This window comes from Hippocampus comes, unplaced genomic scaffold, assembly GCF_001891065.2.
Source record: "Hippocampus comes isolate QL1 unplaced genomic scaffold, H_comes_QL1_v1.1 scaffold7, whole genome shotgun sequence".
NCBI classification, from domain to species: Eukaryota; Metazoa; Chordata; class Actinopteri; order Syngnathiformes; family Syngnathidae; genus Hippocampus; species Hippocampus comes.
The window spans coordinates 2397356-2418621 of record NW_017842060.1 but is presented as its reverse complement, the minus strand read 5'-3'; the positions used below and the strand labels follow the sequence as shown (position 1 = coordinate 2418621).

Genomic DNA, 21266 nt, shown 5'->3' with positions numbered 1-21266 from the left:
AGGCGGGGTTAGAAACTAAAAATGAGAAATAAACCTGCTCTTGGACGACTAAATTATCTTTAAGATCAGTTCGACTCAAAGTCCGACTCACAATTTCCAATTTAAAAATCAGCGTTTGGATCACAGATGAGGGCAAGTCGAAAACACGCCAAGTTACATTACTACTCCTGTTTACGAAAAAGAAAAAAAAAAACGTACATTTGATTCATTGAAAACTTGAAATTGTCATCTATTTATACATGAACCCATATACAGTATGTAGTTCCCCATCTAAAACGTACAGCGGTCTTTGATGCTTAGGAAAAACGCGCTTCAGATAATGGACGGACGTTAGGGTCAATGACAACCATAACGTGAGCGGTGGGTCGGCTACGTTCAAATCATGATAGCAGTTTGAAAACGGAAAACTCCCCTTTTAATTCTCGTATCTATCTTTCAAAACTAAACTGCTTTTGATGTCGCGTTACTAATTGTCTTTGATGTTTCTGAAAAAAAAAAGTGCCTGTTAACAGCGGACCTTCTGTATAATGTTACTGAGGTCTGTCTTCAGGACCGTGTGGACATTCTCCAAGGCAAAGTCGACATCCGGGAGCTGCAAAAGAAGACAATAAAAGAGTTTATCCATCGAGCTCGCCTTCATTTATTTTGAAACGTGGCTCCGGGGTCACCTTTGAGAAGTCGGCGTTGACGCCCAGCTGGAAAAGCGTGGCGCGGATGGCGTTGCAGCTCGGCGACACGGCGCCGTTGGTGCAGGCCGGGTCCGACAAGGTGTTGGACAGTGACGCTCTCTCTGTGGACAGACTGTCCTTGAGCGCGTCTGTGCCTTCTTGGAGGATTTGCAGCGATGAGCTGACGCTCTCCAGCGCCTCCTTTGTCTCACGCATGGCTGCAAGCCAACATGTTTTGCTCAGAAATACATTTCGAGCCCCAAAATTAAGAAGAAATAGACATTTTTAAAAAACCACAAGGAGCACAAGAGCACAAAACTAAAGACAGAACACCACGCAAGAACCGGTCCACTGACACGTCTAGTCACAAACACAAATCCAGGATATTTTCCCGTTACCTTTGATTGCATTCTCAACTTTAACTTTAGAAGAAAAGAACATGTGAGATGAAAAAAAAAACAGGACAATAGTTTTTTTTTAACACAATGTGCTCATTTATGCGACGTACGTCATATACCCCTTTTTCAGGTACAGGCTTGAGCTACAAAATTAAGCAGGGGTTCTCAAAGAGCATCTTTCAGATGAAACCAACATTTCAAAGAAGGCTAACGGGCGTACCTCCTGCCATGCGCAAGGCCGTGTCCAGGGACGGAACCACTTCCTTTTCCAGCTGACTGTGAATCCTCCCGCCCAGTAAAGGTCCAATATCTATCACGATAAGACACTGAAGGCAACATTTGTGACGGAATCCATTAAATGTACAGTACACCCACTTACTGTCGAGTTCGGACAGGACTTTATTTTTGACTGTCGTGTACTGGGCGGTCATGTATTCGATTTGCTGCAAGAAAGTGGCCCAAAAAAAAAAAAAAAAAAGTGAATTTAAGGTTTTTTGAACCACCTGAATGAGTGAATAAGTGAGGGGAAAAAGTGCTTACCGCGGGTGTGTTGTTGGCGAATGTCTTCAAGTCTCTGATGTTGGTGTTAATGAACCGCCGAGTGCTCTTGATGTGCGAGCTCAGGTTGTGGTTTGCTGCGTAGGCCACGAGTACCCCCAGACTAACACATACAGTACACAGAACATTTAATTTGCTTTTGAATGTAAATACAAAAAAAAAAAAAAGAGAACTGGGAGTTCAAGGGAAGCAATGGCTCCAACACAGGGAAGGGGTAGTTGTTGTTTTTTTAAATCATGTTATCTAAAATAAATGTAAGAAGAATTTGAACTGCAACAGGTGATGGGGCAGTTACAATTGAGCCCCATGAAGTCTCCCTCACAACAAGCATCGAAACAGCCATGATGGTGGCCCAGTAATTCTGTCGAGCAACCGATGACAGGAAGTTAGAATTGCGGCCTACAAATTCTGCTTAAGCTGCCAAAGCTCTTGTAAGAGAGCCCAGTGAGAATTCTACCAGGCAACAGCAAGTCTTTGAGTAGTTTTGACTGCGCCAAATGAACTCAACCTAGCAACAAGTAATAGGGCAGTTATAATTTAGCCCAATGAATTCTCACTACCAGCAAATGGTTGGATGGTTATGACTGAGCCCTCTAAATTCTGCCGAGCAACAAGTGGCTGGCCATTTGTAATCATGCCATATGATCTCTGGTAGTTATAATCAAGCCTTATGAATTCTGTCTTGTAACATTCGAGTGGGAAGTTGTCATCAAGTCAACGAATTCATTCTAGGAGCTATAATCGAACCTTACGAAACACCTTTCAACAGGTGGTGGGGCAATTAAGATTGAGCCCTTGATTGATTCTGCCTAGCAACAAGCAAACGGGTAGTTATAACTGCGGCCTATGAATTCTGATTAGCAGCAAGTAATGGGGCAGTTATGAATTGAGCCCATATTATTCCTACAAGGTAACACAAAGCTAGCACTGGTAAATTAGTCCTTGCCTAGCAAAAACCAGAAGAGCAGTTACAATCAAGCGTTATGGATTCGACCGAACAATAAGTAAAGAGGCAGCTATAATCGAGCCATGTCAAATCTGCCAAGCAAGTAGTGGTGGTGCAGTTACAATCAAACTTTAACAAGCAACAAGCAGTTATAAAACAGCCTGATGAATTCTGCCTAGCCACATGTAGCGGGGCAGTTGGAATTGCGCCCAATGAATTCTGCCTAGCGACAAGCTAAACCAAGCATTAAATGAAGAGGAAAAATATCCACCCTCCCAAAAAATTGTGTGTATATATTTTTTTGTATCTGTGGTTTGTTGCTAGGTTAGCAAGATGAAATTGTTTTGGAGTCCTCACATGATGGTGATGGTGGTGGCGATGAGCGTGGTGGTGAAGAAACCTCGTCGGCAATCGGCGTTTTTCCTTTGTCTCTGGTGCATCTCTCCGCCGCAATTCTCGCAGCAACGACAAACACAGAAGCACATGCCCAACACGGGGACCAGGACCACGAACAAAACGCCGACGGTCGCGCACACCAGGAACCCCAGCTCATAGTAGGCCCCCTGTTGAGTGGGTGAAGATACAACACCTGTCAGTCACCCTTGTCAATCAATCCGGTTGATTATACTGACGTTGAACGTCGTCAGGGGCATACCTCGAGCAGGAGGACGACATTGTCTGGCTGCATCAAGTGTATGATAAGGAGACGTAGGAAAAAAATGGTAATATCAATCGTTAAAATTGTGACTTGATGTCTCAAAGCTGTACAAAATGAACCAGAGCACAAACCTTTCTCCATTCTTCAAATTTGAGTCCTCCCATATTTTGCTGAATGACTTTAACAATCAGATCTGAAAAGAGAAAAAAAATGATTTGGGTGATTTTTGAATTGGGGTCACAATTGAATTCTGCCCAGCAAAATGTGAAATTGTCATACTTGACCACAATTATTGCCAAGTGAAAAAAAATGCAAGTTCAATCATCTGCCAACCATTTTTAATTTCAACTGTGAAGTTTTCTTTACTAATAGTCTATATGCAGTAACTATTTGATGGAAGCTGGAAGAGTTCTACAGCTCGCCAAATGAAGAAAACGACAATAACATGGATGGACGGATTTATGTTAGACAATCACTGGGAGACATTTTCTTTCCAAAAGGGAACAACAGTGTGATTCCAGTCCAGCTGCCAACTTGTTTATGTAGGTCAGCAAGTGTTAAGCTTACCTGTGCCGTGACTCAACCCCTGCCCCCTCCACTGTTAGTCAGCGGGCAAACACCCACCCACACACTTCCATACAATCACCAGTCACTTCATTAGGAACACTTTGACATCCACGCAAAAATTGGGCCTTGACAATAAGGATCTTCATCCTACACATATTGTCTTCCATTCCCTCCCCTGATGCTACGTTGAATCCGGAGCAGCATCACCAGGAACAGATTCGTTCCTGAAACTGTGGACGCTGGATTCTTTTTTTTTTATTCTCGTCCCTTGAGAGTCAAGTCTTTACCAAGTTTTTGGCAAGTAAGTCGCCAAGTCCTAAAAAATGGCATCCTGTTTTGAAAGATATGGTGTCAATAGGAGAAAGCCATAGTTGGGCCAAGTAAGAAGATGTTGGTGAATCTGGTGAGGACATGTGATGGGCGATGGGGGGGATGGGTCATGTCCCATCGGCACCACCTGTTTTTTTTTTCCACAGCTTCTTAGTTAGCATTAGCTGCAGAGGGCAGCTAAGCTTAGACAGCTTAGTTCAGTGACCCAGTAGGAAGGGAGGATACTGCAAACGAAAGGAGCGACGGGAAGGCGAGGGGGATAAACAAGTGTCGCAATTTCACAGAAGAAGAATTCAACAAAAGTTCAAACTTGAAATTCTGTTCAATAATTCAGAAAAAAAATCCTTCACAGGTCCGTCTGCCTTCCTGCTCCTGCCAAAGTATGTCATTTAGAAAAAAAGGTTGCAAACCACTCCTCCACTGCGCCACACACGTCTCCAGCCGATTCCCAGTCATGGAGTCCTACAGACAAAAAAGAATGGCCTATACAGTCATGGAGTCCAACAGACAAAACAAGAATGGCCCATTTTCTGTACGGCAAGTGTTTGTGTCTTCAAGTTCGTAAAAACTGTAAAAACTAATGATAAATATCGTAAAAATGTGCTCTGTGTTCATCTTTGTCCATTAATTTCATACATGAGCTTTGGCGTTGACAAAGTATTTTAAATATATTTATTTCAGTATTATGGTTAGGCCATCCTGAAGGTCAAACAGTCATTTTGGAATAATAGTTGATTTTATTACACAATAGTGACTTTTTTTCTGTCTTGCACTCATCAAATACTCCATATATAAAAAAAAAAAAAATTTAAAAACTAAAGCTAACACAAAAACTCAACTAAAAAGTAAAGCATTGTCAAACAAATTAAAAGCTCTAAAAACAAATAAAAAACTTCCTAAAGAAGAAAAACAAAATAGAAACAAACTATAATGAAAAATTCCAAAGGACCCATTGCATGCACCTGACCAATACTGACACGGACACATTTGTGGTGATCTGCCCAACAATTCCACAGGTGTGGACCACCTCAGGGCAGAAAGTTCGTGGCCGTGGCAGCATATGGTCCCGCTGGATTAAAGTTTTACGCGGTGATGCAGGTGACTGAAGAAAGCCTCCCATAATCGCTGATCTGTTAATTGATTAGCCAGCTCCGCTGGCCGAACCAAAAATGGCAGCGATTTAAAGGCTTCCAATCCTATTTCACTGCGACAACACACCAACGTGACCACTCATGTCCACAGTGACTGATAACAGGAGACATCTTTGAACGTGGCGTGACTAAAACTTCATCTACGAGGATTCCACCTGGTGACCCGTTGCTGACTTCACGCCGTTCATGAGTATTGAACCGTTACTCGCAATAATCTGGTCATAACATTCATTTATGGGATTAACATCACAACAGCAGGAACTCACTCAGCAGCCTTCCACCAGTCAGCATGAAATTGGGTTGACATGTCTATCATAACAAGACCCATGAAAAAGTCTCATGCCAAAAATTTAAGCAGGTAGTCAGACATTTTGGCGCACAAAACAGTCTCAAGGACCTATACCTTTTAACTGACCAGCAAGTAAGGCATTTTGGTTTGAAACAGTCTGAAGTAGCTGAATGTTATGAATAGAGTGGCCCCCAACATCAAATGTGACACAAATTTGGTGGAAATGTCTCTCATAAATGGATGCACACAAAAAACAAACAAAAAAAAGCCTTGAAGATCCATGGGTTGAATTGAACTGGAAGTCGGCCATTTTGGTCTGTAGCAATATCATAAAAAGATAGCCACCCCCCCCCAACACTAGTTTCAAAATACATCAAGAAGTCTGACGTCCACAGTGACTGATAACAGGAGACATCTTTGAACGTGGCGTGACTAAAACTTCATCTACGAGGATTCCACCTGGTGACCCGTTGCTGACTTCACGCCGTTCATGAGTATTGAACCGTTACTCGCAATAATCTGGTCATAACATTCCTTTATGGGATTAACATCACAACATCCGGAACTCACTCAGCAGCCTTCCACCAGTCAGCATGAAATTGGGTTGACATGTCTATCATAACAAGACCCATGAAAAAGTCTCATGCCAAAAATTTAAGCAGGTAGTCAGACATTTTGGCGCACAAAACAGTCTCAAGGACCTATACCTTTTAACTGACCAGCAAGTAAGGCATTTTGGTTTGAAACAGTCTGAAGTAGCTGAATGTTATGAATAGAGTGGCCCCCAACATCAAGTGTGACACAAAATTTGGTGGAAATGTCTCTCATAAATGGATGCACACAAAAAACAAACAAAAAAAAGCCTTAAAGATCCATGGGCTGAATTGAACTGGAAGTCGGCCATTTTGGTCTGTAGCAATATCATAAAAAGATAGCCCCCCCCAACACTAGTTTCAAAATCCATCAAGAAGTCTGACTTTTTTTTTTCTGAGGCAGCTTCTATAGGACAAATTCCATGAAAAGGGAGCCTTGAGAATTTTGTCATTCGCTGCTTGCAGATATAATTCCTGTAGTTTCCACTGTACCGCTCTACAAAAAAAAAAGATAGTAAAGCACATTACTTTGTAATGATTAGGAAGACAAATTCTAGTTCTTTAATCATTCCTGAACAGAAAACTGAGTATTAGTGGTTGAATGCTGTGCCACATTCATTTCCGAGCTTATTGAGAATCGAAAGAGAACACATTAAAGCACTGAAGGATGCTGGACGGTCTCTTTATCAAGACAGGTGGCCGACTGCATTCATGAAGCATCACATATGCGCGAGCAAAAGGTATATGAACAGTAACATATGGTACTTTCAATCTGACAACTGCACTCATGAACATATTTTAACCTGATGTTCCAATAAAATGGACCTAACGACCAGGATGTCATGCACATTATCTACAGTGTGTAAATAGCATCGGTGTGTAAATAGCGAATGCTCATCGATGGCACACATTTGGACTTTGTTGTTTAGCTAGCGGCACATGCCACCTGGACTGTCCGTGTGAGGGCCTCCATCTTAACCAGCTACACCAGAGATTCAAAAATGATCTTTTGTATGGAGAAGGGTTGAGAAGGTGGCTAATTATAGTGAGAAAATAATTATCTAATTTGGAAACACGGTCTTTGTAAACGAGCTCCACTCTGTTCCGGTCTATGTTTGTATAAGCAGTACACATCCGCAGAAGCACGTTTTGAACTACGGAATCTGCAAAAAACAACAAAATCTACAAAAAAACAAAAACTAATTTGTTCTGACAAATCAACTTGAATGAATCGCCCAGTCCTAGACGCACCTAATCAATTGACACAAGAGTGTATGAACTGTATTCATAGAAAATTTGATTTAGGATTTTTGTATGTCACGATCGAACAACCACTTCAAGTGTAAATTATTTTAAAAAACAATATCAAAAAAGAACCTCTGTGCCACCCCAAAAAACTGTGGGCACAATTGATGACCCATTAAAAATCCTGAGATCCACTTTGGGAAAATCTACATTGAAATTTTGAAAACTTTTTCGGAGGCAATTTGAGGGCATGGCAATTGGGAATGATTTGAATTGGTGAAGAAATGTGGAAGTCGCTGAATACCGGAAAAAAATAATAAAGGATTTTATGAGTCCGAATAACTTCTAATAATCTGACCTTTAGGGAAGGAGTTAGGTTGGACAATGTAGAGAAAAGCGTGGACCATGTGGAAGAGTATCCCGATGGTCCCTGGCTCGTAGTACGCGTGGGTGTCGTACACCGCCGCCGGGACGAAGCCAAAATCCAGCGGCTCCACCGGTGGAGGCGAGCGCTGCTGGTGGGTGTCCGCTCTCGGGTCACCCTGCCTCGGCTGCTGATACTGGCCGCTCGCGGCCGTGGTGGTGGCGGTGGCGGCCTTCCACCAGCAGAGCAGCAGGACGAGCCACCGTGTCCAGAACATGGCTCCGGAAGCGGGAAAAAAAGACAAATTCCAGGAGGGTGGGGGGTGAAAGACAAAAATTAAATCCGGGGGGTTCGACACCTGCCCGCTCCAGTCCAAGCTCCGGAAGACCTCACACCTGAGCAGGGTACAACCACACAATCAAGCAGTAATTATCTCTACACTCTCGTTATCTCCAGTCGGCTCCGTCCGGACTTTCGACGCGCATTTTTCCCGGGGGTCCTTCGCTCCTTCGACTGGTTGGAGTGAAAAGAGGACATGTAGCAGGTCGCCTGTCACTCATCCGCCCGCCCGCTGAGCTCTAAATCCCGTTTGACACCGGCCAGAGGACGTCCTCAAAATAACGCACACAATAATGGCTGCGTAAAATTAAAAATAAAACGGAAACGAAATGAACATGTGTTAAAGATATTGAAGCTTACTTTAAAATCTTGTGATTGAATAATTTGATGAGCACAAGGTAGAGAAACCGATCGAATGCTTGGGGAAAGTGCTTACATTTCTTGACGGTCCCTTGAGTTACGCGGTTTTAAACCATTATCTTTTTATAATTCGGACACAATATAAGGTACACCCGACCCATTTTAATTCAGATTCAATGCAGGAGCAGTATTAAATAAAAATAATAATGATTATATTGAAATTTTGTGCATAACATGTTTAATATATGAGAATTTACCATTTGCGAATAATTCTGTTTGTGTAAATAATGACTGTGAATAGAGCAAATTAAAACTAAATATTTGTTCTGTATGTCATATGAAAGTATATATAGAAAACCTACAATATACATTAAATACATCAAGAAAATAAGAAACCATAAAAACTGACATATTTGTCTACATAAGATTTGAAATATATATATATATATATTTGAACAATGAAATCAGTAATAGACACACAAGAAGCAAATAAAATATGATTACGTTTTTAAATACATTAACTATTTTTGAAATTAAGCACTGAAATCGTGTAAAGACAATGAACAATTTAGTAGAGGGGCACCATGGTGGCCAGGGTTGGCGATGGCCCCCCATTGTACTCTGTGGCCCCTGGTCAGCCCCATATTTTTTTTATTTGAAAATGTTGATAGCTGTGATTTTTCGGCCATTTTCCCATGCATGCCGTATACTTACCCTGACATGAGTTATTTATAATCATAAATTGTTTGTTCATGTTTTAAAACAACTAACTTATTGCACTGCATCAAAGTGACAGTGGTTTCAAACCATTTGTTAGTCCACCCCACAATTATTAAAAGCAGCTGTCAGTTCAATGCGGCGCAGTTGTACACCACTTCAAAATACAACCACAATACTAAACACATGATTACATGACTAGTCCAGCTGGGTGAGGTCACTAAATGTATTAAAACACAACACAAGAAAGCATTACAAAACAAAAACTTTTATTCCTCTTCTGTGAAGATGACGTCTCGCACGCACACGCTCACTGAGCAAGAAGCGAATCAAGAAGCTATCAGTAACATTGTTCAGTTAAACAATCAAAGAGGCAGCAAGTAAAAGATGAGATGGCTGTATTTAGATACAGCTGAAGTCTACACACCCACCATCTAATGCCAGGTTTTTGTGATATACAGTGGACCCAGGAAGATAAGGATGGAGGATGGGATAAATAACTAAGAATGTTTTTCATTAAAAATGGGGTTTGCCCAGCCCCCCAAAATACAAAAATATATTTAAAAAAATCTGTGAATGCCAAATCACGAATATGCGGGAGTCCACTTAATTTAAAAAAAAAAAATCAAGAAAAATCAGATCAAAAATTTTCACATCCTTAATGTGCCTGATCATCAGGGCAACACAATTGAAAAATACATCTTTTAAGGGGGAAAAAAAAACTAGAACAGCTGCGATTTATTTGGGGTTAATCAAAGGCACTTTAAATGGGCGGGGGGAAGCGCGTGCTTATTTGCATTCAACATGAGTTTGATTGTGACACATCCACAGTTGTAAGAGGGTGTGCACACTTATGCCACCACATTACCTCAGCTGTTTGTTTTTACTTTAGCTCTCAATTTTTTTTTCCCAGTTCTTGTAAAAGTTTATAAAACTTTTCAAATGGTCTCTTCTTCTGGATCAGAAAAACCTGTCATTTGAACAGGGGTGTGTGTACTTTTTCTCGCCACTGTATATAACATGAGACAAGCATGAGGGAAGTGGAGTTGTTTGCCGTTTTTGAAATTAAAATTCAGATGGAACCAAAACGGAATTTAACTCCAAATGATAGCGGCCTTTAAATATGTTCTCATGCTATTACAAATAATTCAGTACAAAAACAATGTGATGGTGACCTCCCACCGATCTGGATCAGCGGGATGGTGTCAAAAGACATTTACAACCCAAAATTTATTACATTTTTTACAGATTATTTCATATATTTTATGTAGAATGAGTTGAAAATGTTCTTGTTTCAGTCCTTTTACCCGCAAAAAGTTGTTCTTGACGGATTGTACGGAGATTATTTGGAAACAAAATTAGCTAAAACGGATGCTCGTGCACATGACGAGAAGAAAAAGAGAGCAAATTTGGTCATTTGATCATTTAACCACATGATATGAGGGCAGTCTCATTAAAACTCCCATACCCGCTATGTCAAAAGATTTTTAAAAATCTTCTGGACTGAAAGCAGTGGTGGGCAACCTTTGGTCCGCGGACCTCAGCGGGACCGTTAGAAAAAGCCCCACAGATGCTCATCAAATATATAACATTTGATTGCACCATATTTTGGCCCTTTGAGCGCGTTAAAAAATGTCACCTGATCGGAAAAAACGTCTCCCCACGCCAGGTGTAAAAGGTGTTCAGCTATACTTGTATTGGTTGTCATTAGCCTTTTTCACACATAGAAATGCCCCCAAAACTGCCACATCAGAGTCATCGGCGTTGACGCAGCAAAACTACAGGGTGGAAGAAGTGAGTGTCAGGTGTTGAAGGGAAATTATAATGTAAAAGTGACCTTTTTTTCCACCACATGCACAAATGTGCTCAATTAATTTTGCGTAATTTGGCAGCTTGGTAATGAAATTTGTCTTCTACCAGTTCGCTTTTTTATTTACACCATTGACTCGTAGTAACCCTCGCTTTGTCCTTCATCACCATGCGAACGAAAGTTATAATCTGCGTTGGTTCTATAGTCCAGAGGTGCCTGGTGAACAGTGCTCATTTGCATGAGACAAAACCAACCCCCCCCAAAACCATGTTGTTTCTAACTGTGCTGTAATTCTTCCTGTGTCGTGCATATTGACCAAATAACATCAAGGCACCTGAGCACTCCTTTTTAACGATACTCTAATGATAATAATAAATGCTATTTTTAAGCGATTTTTGAGGAGGACAAGAGAGATGATGAAGCACAAGGGACACAGGGTGGAGCCCTGGGGCACACCTGTAGATACTGGGGAGAGGTCAGATGATGATTCGCGATAGGGCTCAGTCACTATCCTCTCCAAATCATTATTCTACCCTAGCAAACAAGATAACTACCCTGAAGGCAAAACAATTGCCGGCTTTTCCAGACCGCATGAAACGGCCTAATGACTCAGTAACATGTTTTTTAAAAAAATGGCAACAGACTTCCAACTTGTTACAAGTCTACCACTTCAGATAAAAACCTCAAATTAGTTCACTATTTAAAAAGAAGTACAAAAAAAAACCCCTCTCAAATTAATTTCTTCTTAAAAGAATGGCCAACTATGGTTTGTGCTTTTAAAAAAAACACTGCGCAGTTGTACCCATGACAGCAACAGTTTCACATCGCCGGTTTCCGTGACTGCTGTCTCCACGCTGTCTGAAGCAGGTCGCGCAGCAACCGGCAGCGGGTCCAGCAAGCCCTGGTGAACTTGTTGCCACGGACCGGCATGTAGTAACAGCTTCAAGCCTCAGCTGGTTTGTGTCTGTAATAAATTAATAAATACTGATCGGTCGCCACTGCCGTTGTGGCGTTCAGTCGATGCGGTTGCCGCAGATGGTGAAGCGGTCGATCTCCAGCAAGTCTTTCTTGGGGGTCCGGCGCGCCAGCACCTCCTCGTCCATGCCCGTGTCCGTGTTGATGATCTTGATGACGTCGTCCTCCTCGTCGGGTGTGGTGAGGAATGTGTCAGAGTCGCTCTTGGCGAGCGTGGCGCCGGGGAGTGTGGTGTTCTCTGCCACGTAGACCGGTTGCGGGCTGACTGACGCCAAGGGTATTCCGGCTTTGTCCGTCGTCGGTTCTGTGGGGGGAATTGTGGGGTTTAGTCACAGTGGCTTTCCTAGGAATCACTCCCTGTCCACTATGTATCCCTATCCTATCCGGGATTGGGTCATGGGGGTAGATCCAGCTCTCCCGGCAAAACCCTGAGGTGTTCATAGGCCACAAGAGAGACATAGCGTCTCCAGCGTGTTAGGATCCTAGTTTTTGTGCTAACTAAATGTCGTTGATGCTACCTTGCTGCGTCGCGGCAGTGTGAGGTGGCTTGGTGCGGTGAGCCCGGGAGTTGACGCGGCTGGACACGGCCGAGGGCGGCGGGTCAAAGAGTTTCTCCTCCATATTTGCGTCCTTGACGAAGGCGCACGACGTGCCCAGCAGGACAATGCTGTTTAGCACCTTCAGAGTGATCAGCCTGCTCACAAACAAATGACACCGTGGGGGGAGGTACTTAGGAAAAAAAAGGAAAAAAAGTGAGCACGAAGGCCGACATTTACCCAAAATAGAACAGCAGCACACACATCAAGGAGAGCGATCCCTGGATCTTCACTGAGCTGCTCACCACGCGGATCAGCTGGGTAAAGAAGCGGATGCAACATAACTTTGCACTACACATGACAAGAAATAAATGTTTCTGTATCAGGCAACTGACCAGCAGTGCTAGAGGAAGAGGAATGAAGCCCATTCTCCTGGAGACAGAATCGCTGTAGTCTGTATATGCCTGCACGCACGCACGCACAAGCACAATATTATCAACCCACAACCATCATCTGTATATTTCTTTACTTGCGTATCTACAATCCACAACAGGAGGTATGCCATCACCAAAAAAGCTGCCAAACAGATCATGTGAGTGACTTGCTGTGGCGACCCCTGGCAAGAGGAAATGTGCTACTTCTTTTTTGAAAATCTTGCAATGAGTATTTTTTTTTTTTTTAATCCAGCTATACCAATAACCCGGTCACCCATATCTTGGTAGCTTTAATTCATCAGTACTGTGTGGGTAGAATTTGTATATGTTGTTAACTCAAAATCTTGAATCAACATGTCTACCTATTGTTCATATGACAATAAACACAAACTTGTATTTCCAATTTAGTTGATTTAAAACGTATACACGCACGCACAAATGCCCCACCCCCAACCCCAACCCCAAATACACAAAATATTGCGACATCTCACGTTTTTCTGTCGACTGCTGACCAGGTCGAAGGCGAGACTGGCTCGGTACTCTCCGTACACCTGTGACGTTAAAAAAAGACAACAAATTATCAGACGTGTCGCAACATCCTGCCTCGGCGGGCTTCCTCTGGTGTGAACGGCGCTCACGTCAGCGCTGATGTCGTTGAATTTGGTGATGAAGGCGTGCTTGACCACGTCCACCGCTATTTCGGAGGCGATCACCATGCCCACGTCGGGAAACAGCACCCACAGGTGTTCTGAGAGAACAACAACAGCATGGGTGTCTGATATTCAATCTTTTACATATCGGGGGATTTTTTTTTCTTTTAACAAAGAACATACTGCAAAGATTAGGAAGATATTAGAAGACGTTATCTTCTTTGTGCAATAACTATGTAAAGTATTGTATTATCCCCTGGTGGATAACCAGTGTGCGACACACACGCGAACACAAAAAACTTATGCAGAAAAAAAAGGGTCTTGTCCAACGCCTGACTGATGAAGAGATGTGTCCCAAAATGGTGTGTTCCTGTCATGTTTTGAGGATAATAGACAGGACCGAATAACTATGAAACTTCTTGACACTTTGACCGACTTCGTAGCATTCAATGCTACGTATTAAGGGTCCCTTTTTCTGGTACACGTCTTTGTGTAATATGGTTACCGGGATTCCAGGAGAACTGCTCCATGTTCCTTAAACAGACGATGAGCAGGAGGATATAGTTCGTGAACCTTTCTTTTATGTCTGCGGGCGACAAACAAAACAAAGAGACAAAAGGAAGCCTGGATTAACCGACAAAGTGCCTCTTAAATTTTACATTTTGGCTTCATCGTGTGCGTGGACCCACTTACCGCTGTTTGACATCTGGAAAAGGTTGTTCTTCTCAAACTTCTTGAACACGCTTCCTTTGATTTCCACAAACTGCATGGAGACAAAAACTAATTAAAAAAATGGATGGAATCTTGACTTTGCACTTATTGGCCACAACATTAGTTATGCCTTTGCAATTAATCGCCGGCTGTGTCGTTCACTTGAGAAAATGGAAACAGCTCTCCCCAAAGAGGCAGTTCATTTATTCCCCTTCGGAAACAAAAAATAGACAGGAAAAGTTTGAAAAAAAGATGGCAGGTACCACTCACATTATTGGACATCATGATGGTGAGGAGCGACTTGTTGTGGGAGTTGAAGGCGACGTTGAGCGTGGTGGCCTGGACCATGATGAGGATGGCGTGGAGAACTGATATCGGGCAGGTTGAAGAAATCAAACGGTACACTCGAGATGTGCCCATCCAATTACGGGATTCGGAATTCAAGACTAGTCATGTGATTTTTTATTTCTGAAAAAGACAGGCTCTTGGTTTTTTTTAAACAGCCGATGTCACGCTGTAAAACATATATTTGCAGATGCAAATAATAAAAAGCCGATGAGTACATTGCTGATCTAGACTGTATTGTTAATTTATTATGCTGCTGTGCAAAGCAACTGGCGGCCAGAAATATGAAATGCGACCTAGACAGAGGTGCTGGCCATCCATTTAAGTCGAGGGTAAACAAGGAACTATGGTGAAGTGAAATGGAATGGCTTCAATGAGTAAAGCCTTGTCCAGCAGATAAGAAAAGTGTCATGACTTTGGGTTTAACATCCATGCAAATAGACATTAGAATAAATAATGAAAAATAAATATGATGGGGAAACTGCACTGTGTTTGATTGAGGACGTGTTTCTAATATTTCGTCCGGGATTGATGACAGTCGGGGAGACGAATAGCAAAGGATACAGACGTAGAGCACAGCCATGAGGAAGTGGGGGATGACACCTATGTGCGCCCGCTTCTTCTCTTTGGGCTCCGTAGCCGTCCAGTACAGCGCATCCAGGATGTCCTGGCCGAATGATGAGAAGAGGCGGTCGGCCACCTGTCAAAAAAACAAGAGGGAGAAAGGAGATGACGAGAAGGCTAGCCGCCACCATAATGATGATCCTCGTCATCCTCCTGCGAGTACCTCCAGCATGTTGTAGATGATGTAAAGCTTGATGACAGATTGGCCGCGGATGAGGTGGTACATCATGGCGTAGTCTACGTAGCTCATCATGGAATAACACAGGACCATGATGAAGCCTTTCAGGACATCGCACACCTGGGCTGGCTGCAGGAGGCGCCCACCACTGCAGGAACAAGACCAAGTTATCTACTGCCCTCTATGGGCAATTAATAATAACGCGCTCCACATTTCTGCCAATGTAGGAACACGTAAAAGACCCGGGATTTTAAACTAAATCCAAACTAAATATGTGAAGATAACTGCTAAAAAATTGGACAAACTATATTGCCCACCGTCGTGGTTAAACTGCTTTGTCGTTTCAGTTTTCTGGATGGAGGGATGTGTAGGCAGAAGAGGATTTTCATCACGTCTCATTTTATGTATTCGGCAAATGTTTTAATCGTTCAAATTTGGCAGTGTTGTAACAGCACTAAAATTGGCAAGATTCATTCTCGCTTTTACAGGGAACTTTAGGAACAGGGGTGGGAGGTTTTTGTTTCTTACCCAAGACCACAGCATGGCAGTGTGAGAAGCTGCAGGAGGGCCAGCAGCACTCTGAGGGGCAACAGAGTGAAGACGTAGAGGAAGGCATCCAGGCAGAGGAAGAAGCCAAATGTCATCAACTGAACAAAAGAGACAAAGTGGGCAATCATGAGCCCGCGTCACATCAACAACTGTATTTGGTAGTTAAATTATTCAACACAATCAGCCCCTTGCATACTGGCCTAAATAACCTGCTAGCACAAACTGACATAACATCACACATCGTCGCTGGCAGGCAGAAATCCCTTATGTCCAAATATGGTCAATTATTTGTCAGTGGTAGATATTTTTATGTGCTGAGAATTGTAAAATGTTGAAAATAGCTGCAGAGCAAACCTATTCACGGTCTTGTACGCTCAACTGTCTGAGAAGTGTTGAAAAACTCGCCTGTTCGCTCACTCTGTGGGAGCCGTGCAGCATAATTCTCACCTCAAGATTGAAAGTCGGGATGTTTTTTTTTTTTTTGTCAATCAGTGAAAATACTTAATTTAGATCAATTTGACTGGAAGCCTATTTTGTTAAAAATGCACAGTGCTTTCCGTTACACAATGGAATGGTCAGCCACCAATTTAAGCTTGTGCATGATAGGATCCCGTCTATCAGACGGGTTAAAACTCAGCTCATTGTTTTATTTATGACACAAATCATCACCTTTTCCAGCTCCTTGGGGATGCGGAGGCAGGTGTAGACCTTCTCCCTGCGCTCGGTGTACTTGGCCTCGTTGTGCTCCAGGAAGTAGCCCCTGGTGAGCTCGGTGGTTACAAACCTGACCAAGGACAGATCTGCACAGACACAACATGCACTATGGAGTCAATTCCAGGAAAAGAGTTGCACATTGCACAAAAAGCTGGTGCTGACAAACGATCAACAGTACAGTGTCAATGTGCCGTGTTGAACACAGTCAGGTCGCACAATATTGTCACTACTGTATAAGCAACGGGACGCTCGAATGCCGTTAAAAGAATTAGGTGCACGTCTCCAAAGGACGTTACCATGCAGTACAGTCAGATTCCCCCCGGATCGCCACCTCATCAACCGCGACAACAACAAAGCCTCCGGCTGCTTGCTATCGCTGTCAAACTGAGGGGCTATCCCGAGTGGCCCCTGGGCGGACTAGCTTTCCCACCTGACAGGTTGCGTTTCTTGCCCTTTCCACTGCCATTCTTGTCGCTGAACCGCAGGCTATCCCTGCCATCATCCTTCCACTTGCTCCTGTATGTCCTCGACGTCCTGCCGCCGCTCTCCCTGTCCTCCTTCTCGGGATCGTCCGCAAGACTCGTAGACAGCGAGTCCGCCATCTTTTCAGCGACACAGCGCGCTGCCTGGGAGACTGACGTGTACGTCAGATGAGACGTCATCGCGCACACGGTGACGCAGTGGTTGCCAACAGAGGTTTAGACTTACAGTATCAAAAATTTTTTTTTACGCCAGCTTCATGATTAGATCAAGTTGAGAAATTAGAGAAATAATCAAATATAAATAAAAATACAATACAATACAATGCTGTTTTATTGTTATCGTTTTTCACTTTCTTATTTTCGTATGGACAGACAGACAGATAGATAAATGCTATAAAGTATTATTCAATTACAATTTCAATGTGGCCCCTACACTGTGCTTGAGAGTAAATTGTAACCTTTGGGATCCAAGTGAACGTAATTAACGACGCGGGTATGGTTTTTATCTTTTGTCTCGGCGCCATGCCTAAAGGTCGCCAGATGCCTCCCAAAGGTAATTTATTGCCTCGGATGAAGAGCAGCGCGGGGCAGACGGGATAGAGTTTCTCCCCGGTAAGGGATCCCTTTGACCGCCATAGATTCGGTTACTCCTTTCCTAGTTACGAGCGTGCCAACAGCTCCGACTTTATGACCACCGTTCCTTTTTCTAATTCAGCCCGCCGGATAAACCGATGCAGGAGGTGGCCGGCGGCTCTCGGCTGCGGTCGCTGCCCGGCGCGGTGTTCCGTCTCCTGGGGCGACACGCAGGGCTGGTCGGCGTAGGATGCCTTCTCTGTGGAAACGGATAAGCTTCTCGGCGGCCTCGGTGCTCTGCGTCGGATCCGTGGCCCTCCTGTTGGTGGCCCTGTCCACGGAACGCTGGGTCACCGGGCACATCCTGTGCAAAACCGGCGTCGACCTCGTCAACGCGTCCCACCCTGAGCTGGAGCTGTTCACCGGGCACGTCTACTACGGTCTCTTCCGCGGAGGCAAGACCAAGAAGTGCGGGCTTGGGACCAGGCGTTCCAAAATCCACAGTAGGCTAAAAAGCTTTCAAGCAGGGGTGCATGCATGACAAACTTTGGAGTCTAATTTCAGTCACATTTGATTCTTAAAACCAACATGGGTCAGACAACTAATCGATTATCAAATTAATCTAAACTATTTTAACAGTCAAGTAATCTTTTAGAGCTATTGTTTAACTTAAAATCATCCACATCCTCTGATTTCAACCTCTCAACAGTATAATTAATTCTCAGATTTTTTTTCGAGTCTGTCATGAGTGCAGACTGAATCTCTTTTCTCTTTCAAAATAAGACATTAACAAGCACTGCTTTTACTTTGGAAAACAATGACCAAGCCACAATTACTTTCATAAAGCTTGGTGAGCACAATATCAATCCCTCTCGTGTGACATTGCTTAGTTGTTGTTTGGACATAAAAAGTCTGCACACCTCAGTACAAAAGCCAGGTTTTGTGATACCAAAAAAAAAAAAAAAAAAAAAAAAAAACCCCCCCCAAAAAAATTAAAAATTTTTTTACATGACTCTCTCGGCTAAAAAAAAAAAAAAAAAAAAAAGAGACCCACGCAAAATATTCGAAAAGCTTTTTCCAACATTAATTTGACCTATCAGTGTACAGCTCAATTATAAAAAAATTCAAGTCTTTTTGAGAGTGGATGTAAAAATAAACAATTAGGATAACGTGGATGCACAAGTATATAAATCCTCTTACAAATGGGGATGTGGCTGTGGTCCGAAATTAACATTCAAACTCATGGCATTCAGCTGACACCTGCCACCATTTCAATTGCCTCTTATTAACATGACATAAACTTAATTGTTCTAGTAGGCTTTTTTAAAATGAAATCATAACCCAATGTGTGTGTACTGTAGTCTTCCCAAAGCTGGTGCGCACACTGAACGGCGGACTTCACGTGATGGTGATCCTCTTCCTGCTGGCGGCCGTATTCTTTGCACTGGTCAGTCTGTCCTTCAGCATTTACAATGCACGCAAGGTCCCCTACCAGAGCATCAAGGGTCACAAGGGACTCTACCTGTGGAATGGCATCGCCGGTATGGATCCTGACGTTGTTTTCCCTCGTGGTGTGACAGCTGTTTTTCATGATCCCTTGTTGCCAGGTAGAATTTGTGGAGCACATATCTGTCCATCCATTCACATATGCACATAAAGAATCCGTTATCTAGTCACATAAATACGTCATGTTAACATTGATCCTTCTATTCAAACACAAAATGCAAACATCTGCCTGTCCATTCTCTGTATATTGGTGATTTGCTACTCTCAAATTTACTTACACGCAGATTTTTGGCGGGGATATATCTATACAGTACTTACTCCCCTATTTACTGTTTTAGTGCTCAGGCAAAAGCCCTGTCTACTGAAAATATTGTTTTGGGAAATCTTGGTGAATAGAAACTATGTTGAAGTGACTTGAGGACCTTCATAAGTCATATTTTACTGCCATCTTCGAGAATCTCGAGGCAATTAGAAACCATTTCAGGGGTCATTAATTATGCGTATTGCCTGTGATTGTTAAAAAAATAGAGGACCTTGAAAAAATAATTGCATATTAATTCTCAATCGAAATACTGAGGGGAAAAAAAAAAAGACAAGTTACAATCTTTGTCATAAATGGCCAGCCCTACTGAACCCCAAAACACTTCCCCCTGTTGTGCCTCCAGCTGTGTTGGTCACCCTGGCTGCTGTCTGCTTCCTGGCAGCTGTGAGGCACCACAGCCTCACCGAGCGCGTGGTCAACTACAGGGAGAATCTCTTCGCTTTGGTCGTCCTGGATGACAAGCTTGACTGGTCCTTCTGGCTGAGCATTGCCAGTGCAACCACTCACCTGGCCGTGTGTGGAGTGGTCGCCATGAGTCGTATCAAGCTGCCTAAAGCGGAGGTCAAAATACCTGAGCAGCCCACCATCTCCTCACTGGATCTACTCTACTGACAGTTACAGTAAAGATGGTGCCAATGACTGTTTGCTTTCGAGAAACTTGCCAAGTAGACACAATGTTACACGAGAATTGGATCAAATAATAATAATTATAATACATTTTATTTATAAATTTCCTGCATTCATCATCTGAACAAGACAGCATGAACATAATGGCCAATATTCCTGTTCATGGTCACAAAATTACACGAGATACCATAGAAAATTTTAAAAAGCTCTTTTTATTTTGCATGTTGTTCATGTACTGATGTTGTAAAGGACATTTGTTTTGTATGTGCTCAAATATCTATTATTTACTGAGGCTATTCATCCCTAAAGGCCTCTGTGTATCAGATAAAATAAATGTGTCCGTTGATTTTTCTTATTCTTGTTACATTCTTCATGGTTTGCCAATTTAAATGGCCAAGGAAGTATATTTTGTAACCGAAGCAGCTGTTCAAATCATGGAAAACAGAGTTGTATTAACACTTACTTTATTTTAATTTAACCAGCAGTACAAGTGCTTACCACCTCTACCTTGAATTTCTGAGGTTTGGGGTAAGCACTTGTACTGCTGGTTAAATTAAAATAAAGTAAGTGTTAATACAACTCTGTTTTGCATGTTCTTCCAAAGTCAGATTGGCTCCAGCTCACCTGTGACCCTAATCTGCTTGATTTATAGAAAATGAATGGATTTATGTTTAACGTTTGAATTAATTGGTATACAACTTGGTAAATAATAATAATAATAATTGTTATTATGATCGTTGTTGTTATATAAATGTTGTGACACTGTTTCTCCTTTCAGGTGTCACCACAGTGAATTGCTCATAAATATCGATATAACACAAATTGTATCTCCATAGAGTTACGTGTATGAGTTGTTTGGGATAGTGGTCTTGGGAGAATATTTAAATGAAAATTTAAAAGCCCCAAAATAAAGTCTTACTCGTAAGTATCAAGTTGAAATTAACAGTGTCATTTAAATGAATCTCGTGTTTTCATTGAGAATGTCGTTTATGTTTAAATGAATTCATAGAAGCACCTATTTCACAGCATATTTAAATTAAATGTTGG

The 21266-nt window shown here is 42.5% G+C and overlaps 3 protein-coding genes across 4 annotated transcripts; 1 reads left to right on the top strand and 2 right to left on the bottom strand.

Annotated features, from left to right (window-relative positions):
• Positions 1 to 505: 505 nt before the first annotated feature.
• On the bottom strand, positions 506 to 8344 carry LOC109511009 (prominin-1-A-like). The gene is made up of 10 exons (XM_019861727.1): positions 7762 to 8344; positions 3360 to 3421; positions 3226 to 3252; positions 2928 to 3133; positions 1607 to 1727; positions 1446 to 1509; positions 1287 to 1376; positions 1067 to 1090; positions 669 to 886; positions 506 to 592 (listed from the first exon to the last, which is right to left on the bottom strand). The coding sequence occupies exons 1-10, from the start codon at positions 8042 to 8044 to the stop codon at positions 506 to 508; spliced, it is 1182 nt and encodes a 393-aa protein (XP_019717286.1). The 5' UTR covers positions 8045 to 8344.
• A 1091-nt stretch (positions 8345 to 9435) lies between these two features.
• tapt1b (transmembrane anterior posterior transformation 1b) lies at positions 9436 to 17456 on the bottom strand. Of its 2 annotated transcripts, XM_019862602.1 has the most exons (14): positions 17140 to 17456; positions 16665 to 16795; positions 15975 to 16093; positions 15432 to 15594; positions 15209 to 15344; positions 14570 to 14667; positions 14282 to 14351; positions 14094 to 14174; positions 13577 to 13686; positions 13430 to 13489; positions 12900 to 12968; positions 12745 to 12821; positions 12487 to 12662; positions 9436 to 12272 (listed from the first exon to the last, which is right to left on the bottom strand). In XM_019862602.1, exons 1-14 carry the CDS (start codon positions 17369 to 17371, stop codon positions 12007 to 12009), a joined length of 1788 nt encoding a protein of 595 aa, XP_019718161.1. In that variant the 5' UTR covers positions 17372 to 17456; the 3' UTR covers positions 9436 to 12006. The 2 variants fall into 2 exon arrangements, with proteins under 2 accessions (XP_019718161.1, XP_019718159.1); XM_019862600.1 differs by having other exon boundaries at positions 13430 to 13686.
• Positions 17457 to 17575: 119 nt separating this feature from the next.
• clrn2 (clarin 2) lies at positions 17576 to 20746 on the top strand. The gene is made up of 4 exons (XM_019862603.1): positions 17576 to 17803; positions 17907 to 18267; positions 19126 to 19305; positions 19936 to 20746. Exons 2-4 carry the CDS (start codon positions 18015 to 18017, stop codon positions 20202 to 20204), a joined length of 702 nt encoding a protein of 233 aa, XP_019718162.1. The 5' UTR covers positions 17576 to 17803; positions 17907 to 18014; the 3' UTR covers positions 20205 to 20746.
• Positions 20747 to 21266: the final 520 nt, after the last annotated feature.

Coding starts and splice junctions, on each gene's coding strand:
- LOC109511009 (XM_019861727.1), bottom strand. CDS start 8,044: ATGTTCTGGACACGGTGGCTCGTCCTGCTGCTCTGCTGGTGGAAGGCC. Junction 887..1,066: donor AGTTGAGAATGCAATCAAAG/GTAACGGGAAAA, acceptor GTTGGCTTGCAG/CCATGCGTGAGACAAAGGAG. Junction 593..668: donor TCAACGCCGACTTCTCAAAG/GTGACCCCGGAG, acceptor CTTCTTTTGCAG/CTCCCGGATGTCGACTTTGC.
- tapt1b (XM_019862600.1), bottom strand. CDS start 17,371: ATGACGTCTCATCTGACGTACACGTCAGTCTCCCAGGCAGCGCGCTGT. Junction 13,687..14,093: donor GCAGTTCTCCTGGAATCCCG/GTAACCATATTA, acceptor TTGTTCTCTCAG/AACACCTGTGGGTGCTGTTT. Junction 12,663..12,744: donor GTGCTGCTGTTCTATTTTGG/GTAAATGTCGGC, acceptor GTTTGTGAGCAG/GCTGATCACTCTGAAGGTGC.
- clrn2 (XM_019862603.1), top strand. CDS start 18,015: ATGCCTTCTCTGTGGAAACGGATAAGCTTCTCGGCGGCCTCGGTGCTC. Junction 18,268..19,125: donor CAGGCGTTCCAAAATCCACA/GTAGGCTAAAAA, acceptor TGTGTACTGTAG/TCTTCCCAAAGCTGGTGCGC. Junction 19,306..19,935: donor CCTGTGGAATGGCATCGCCG/GTATGGATCCTG, acceptor TTGTGCCTCCAG/CTGTGTTGGTCACCCTGGCT.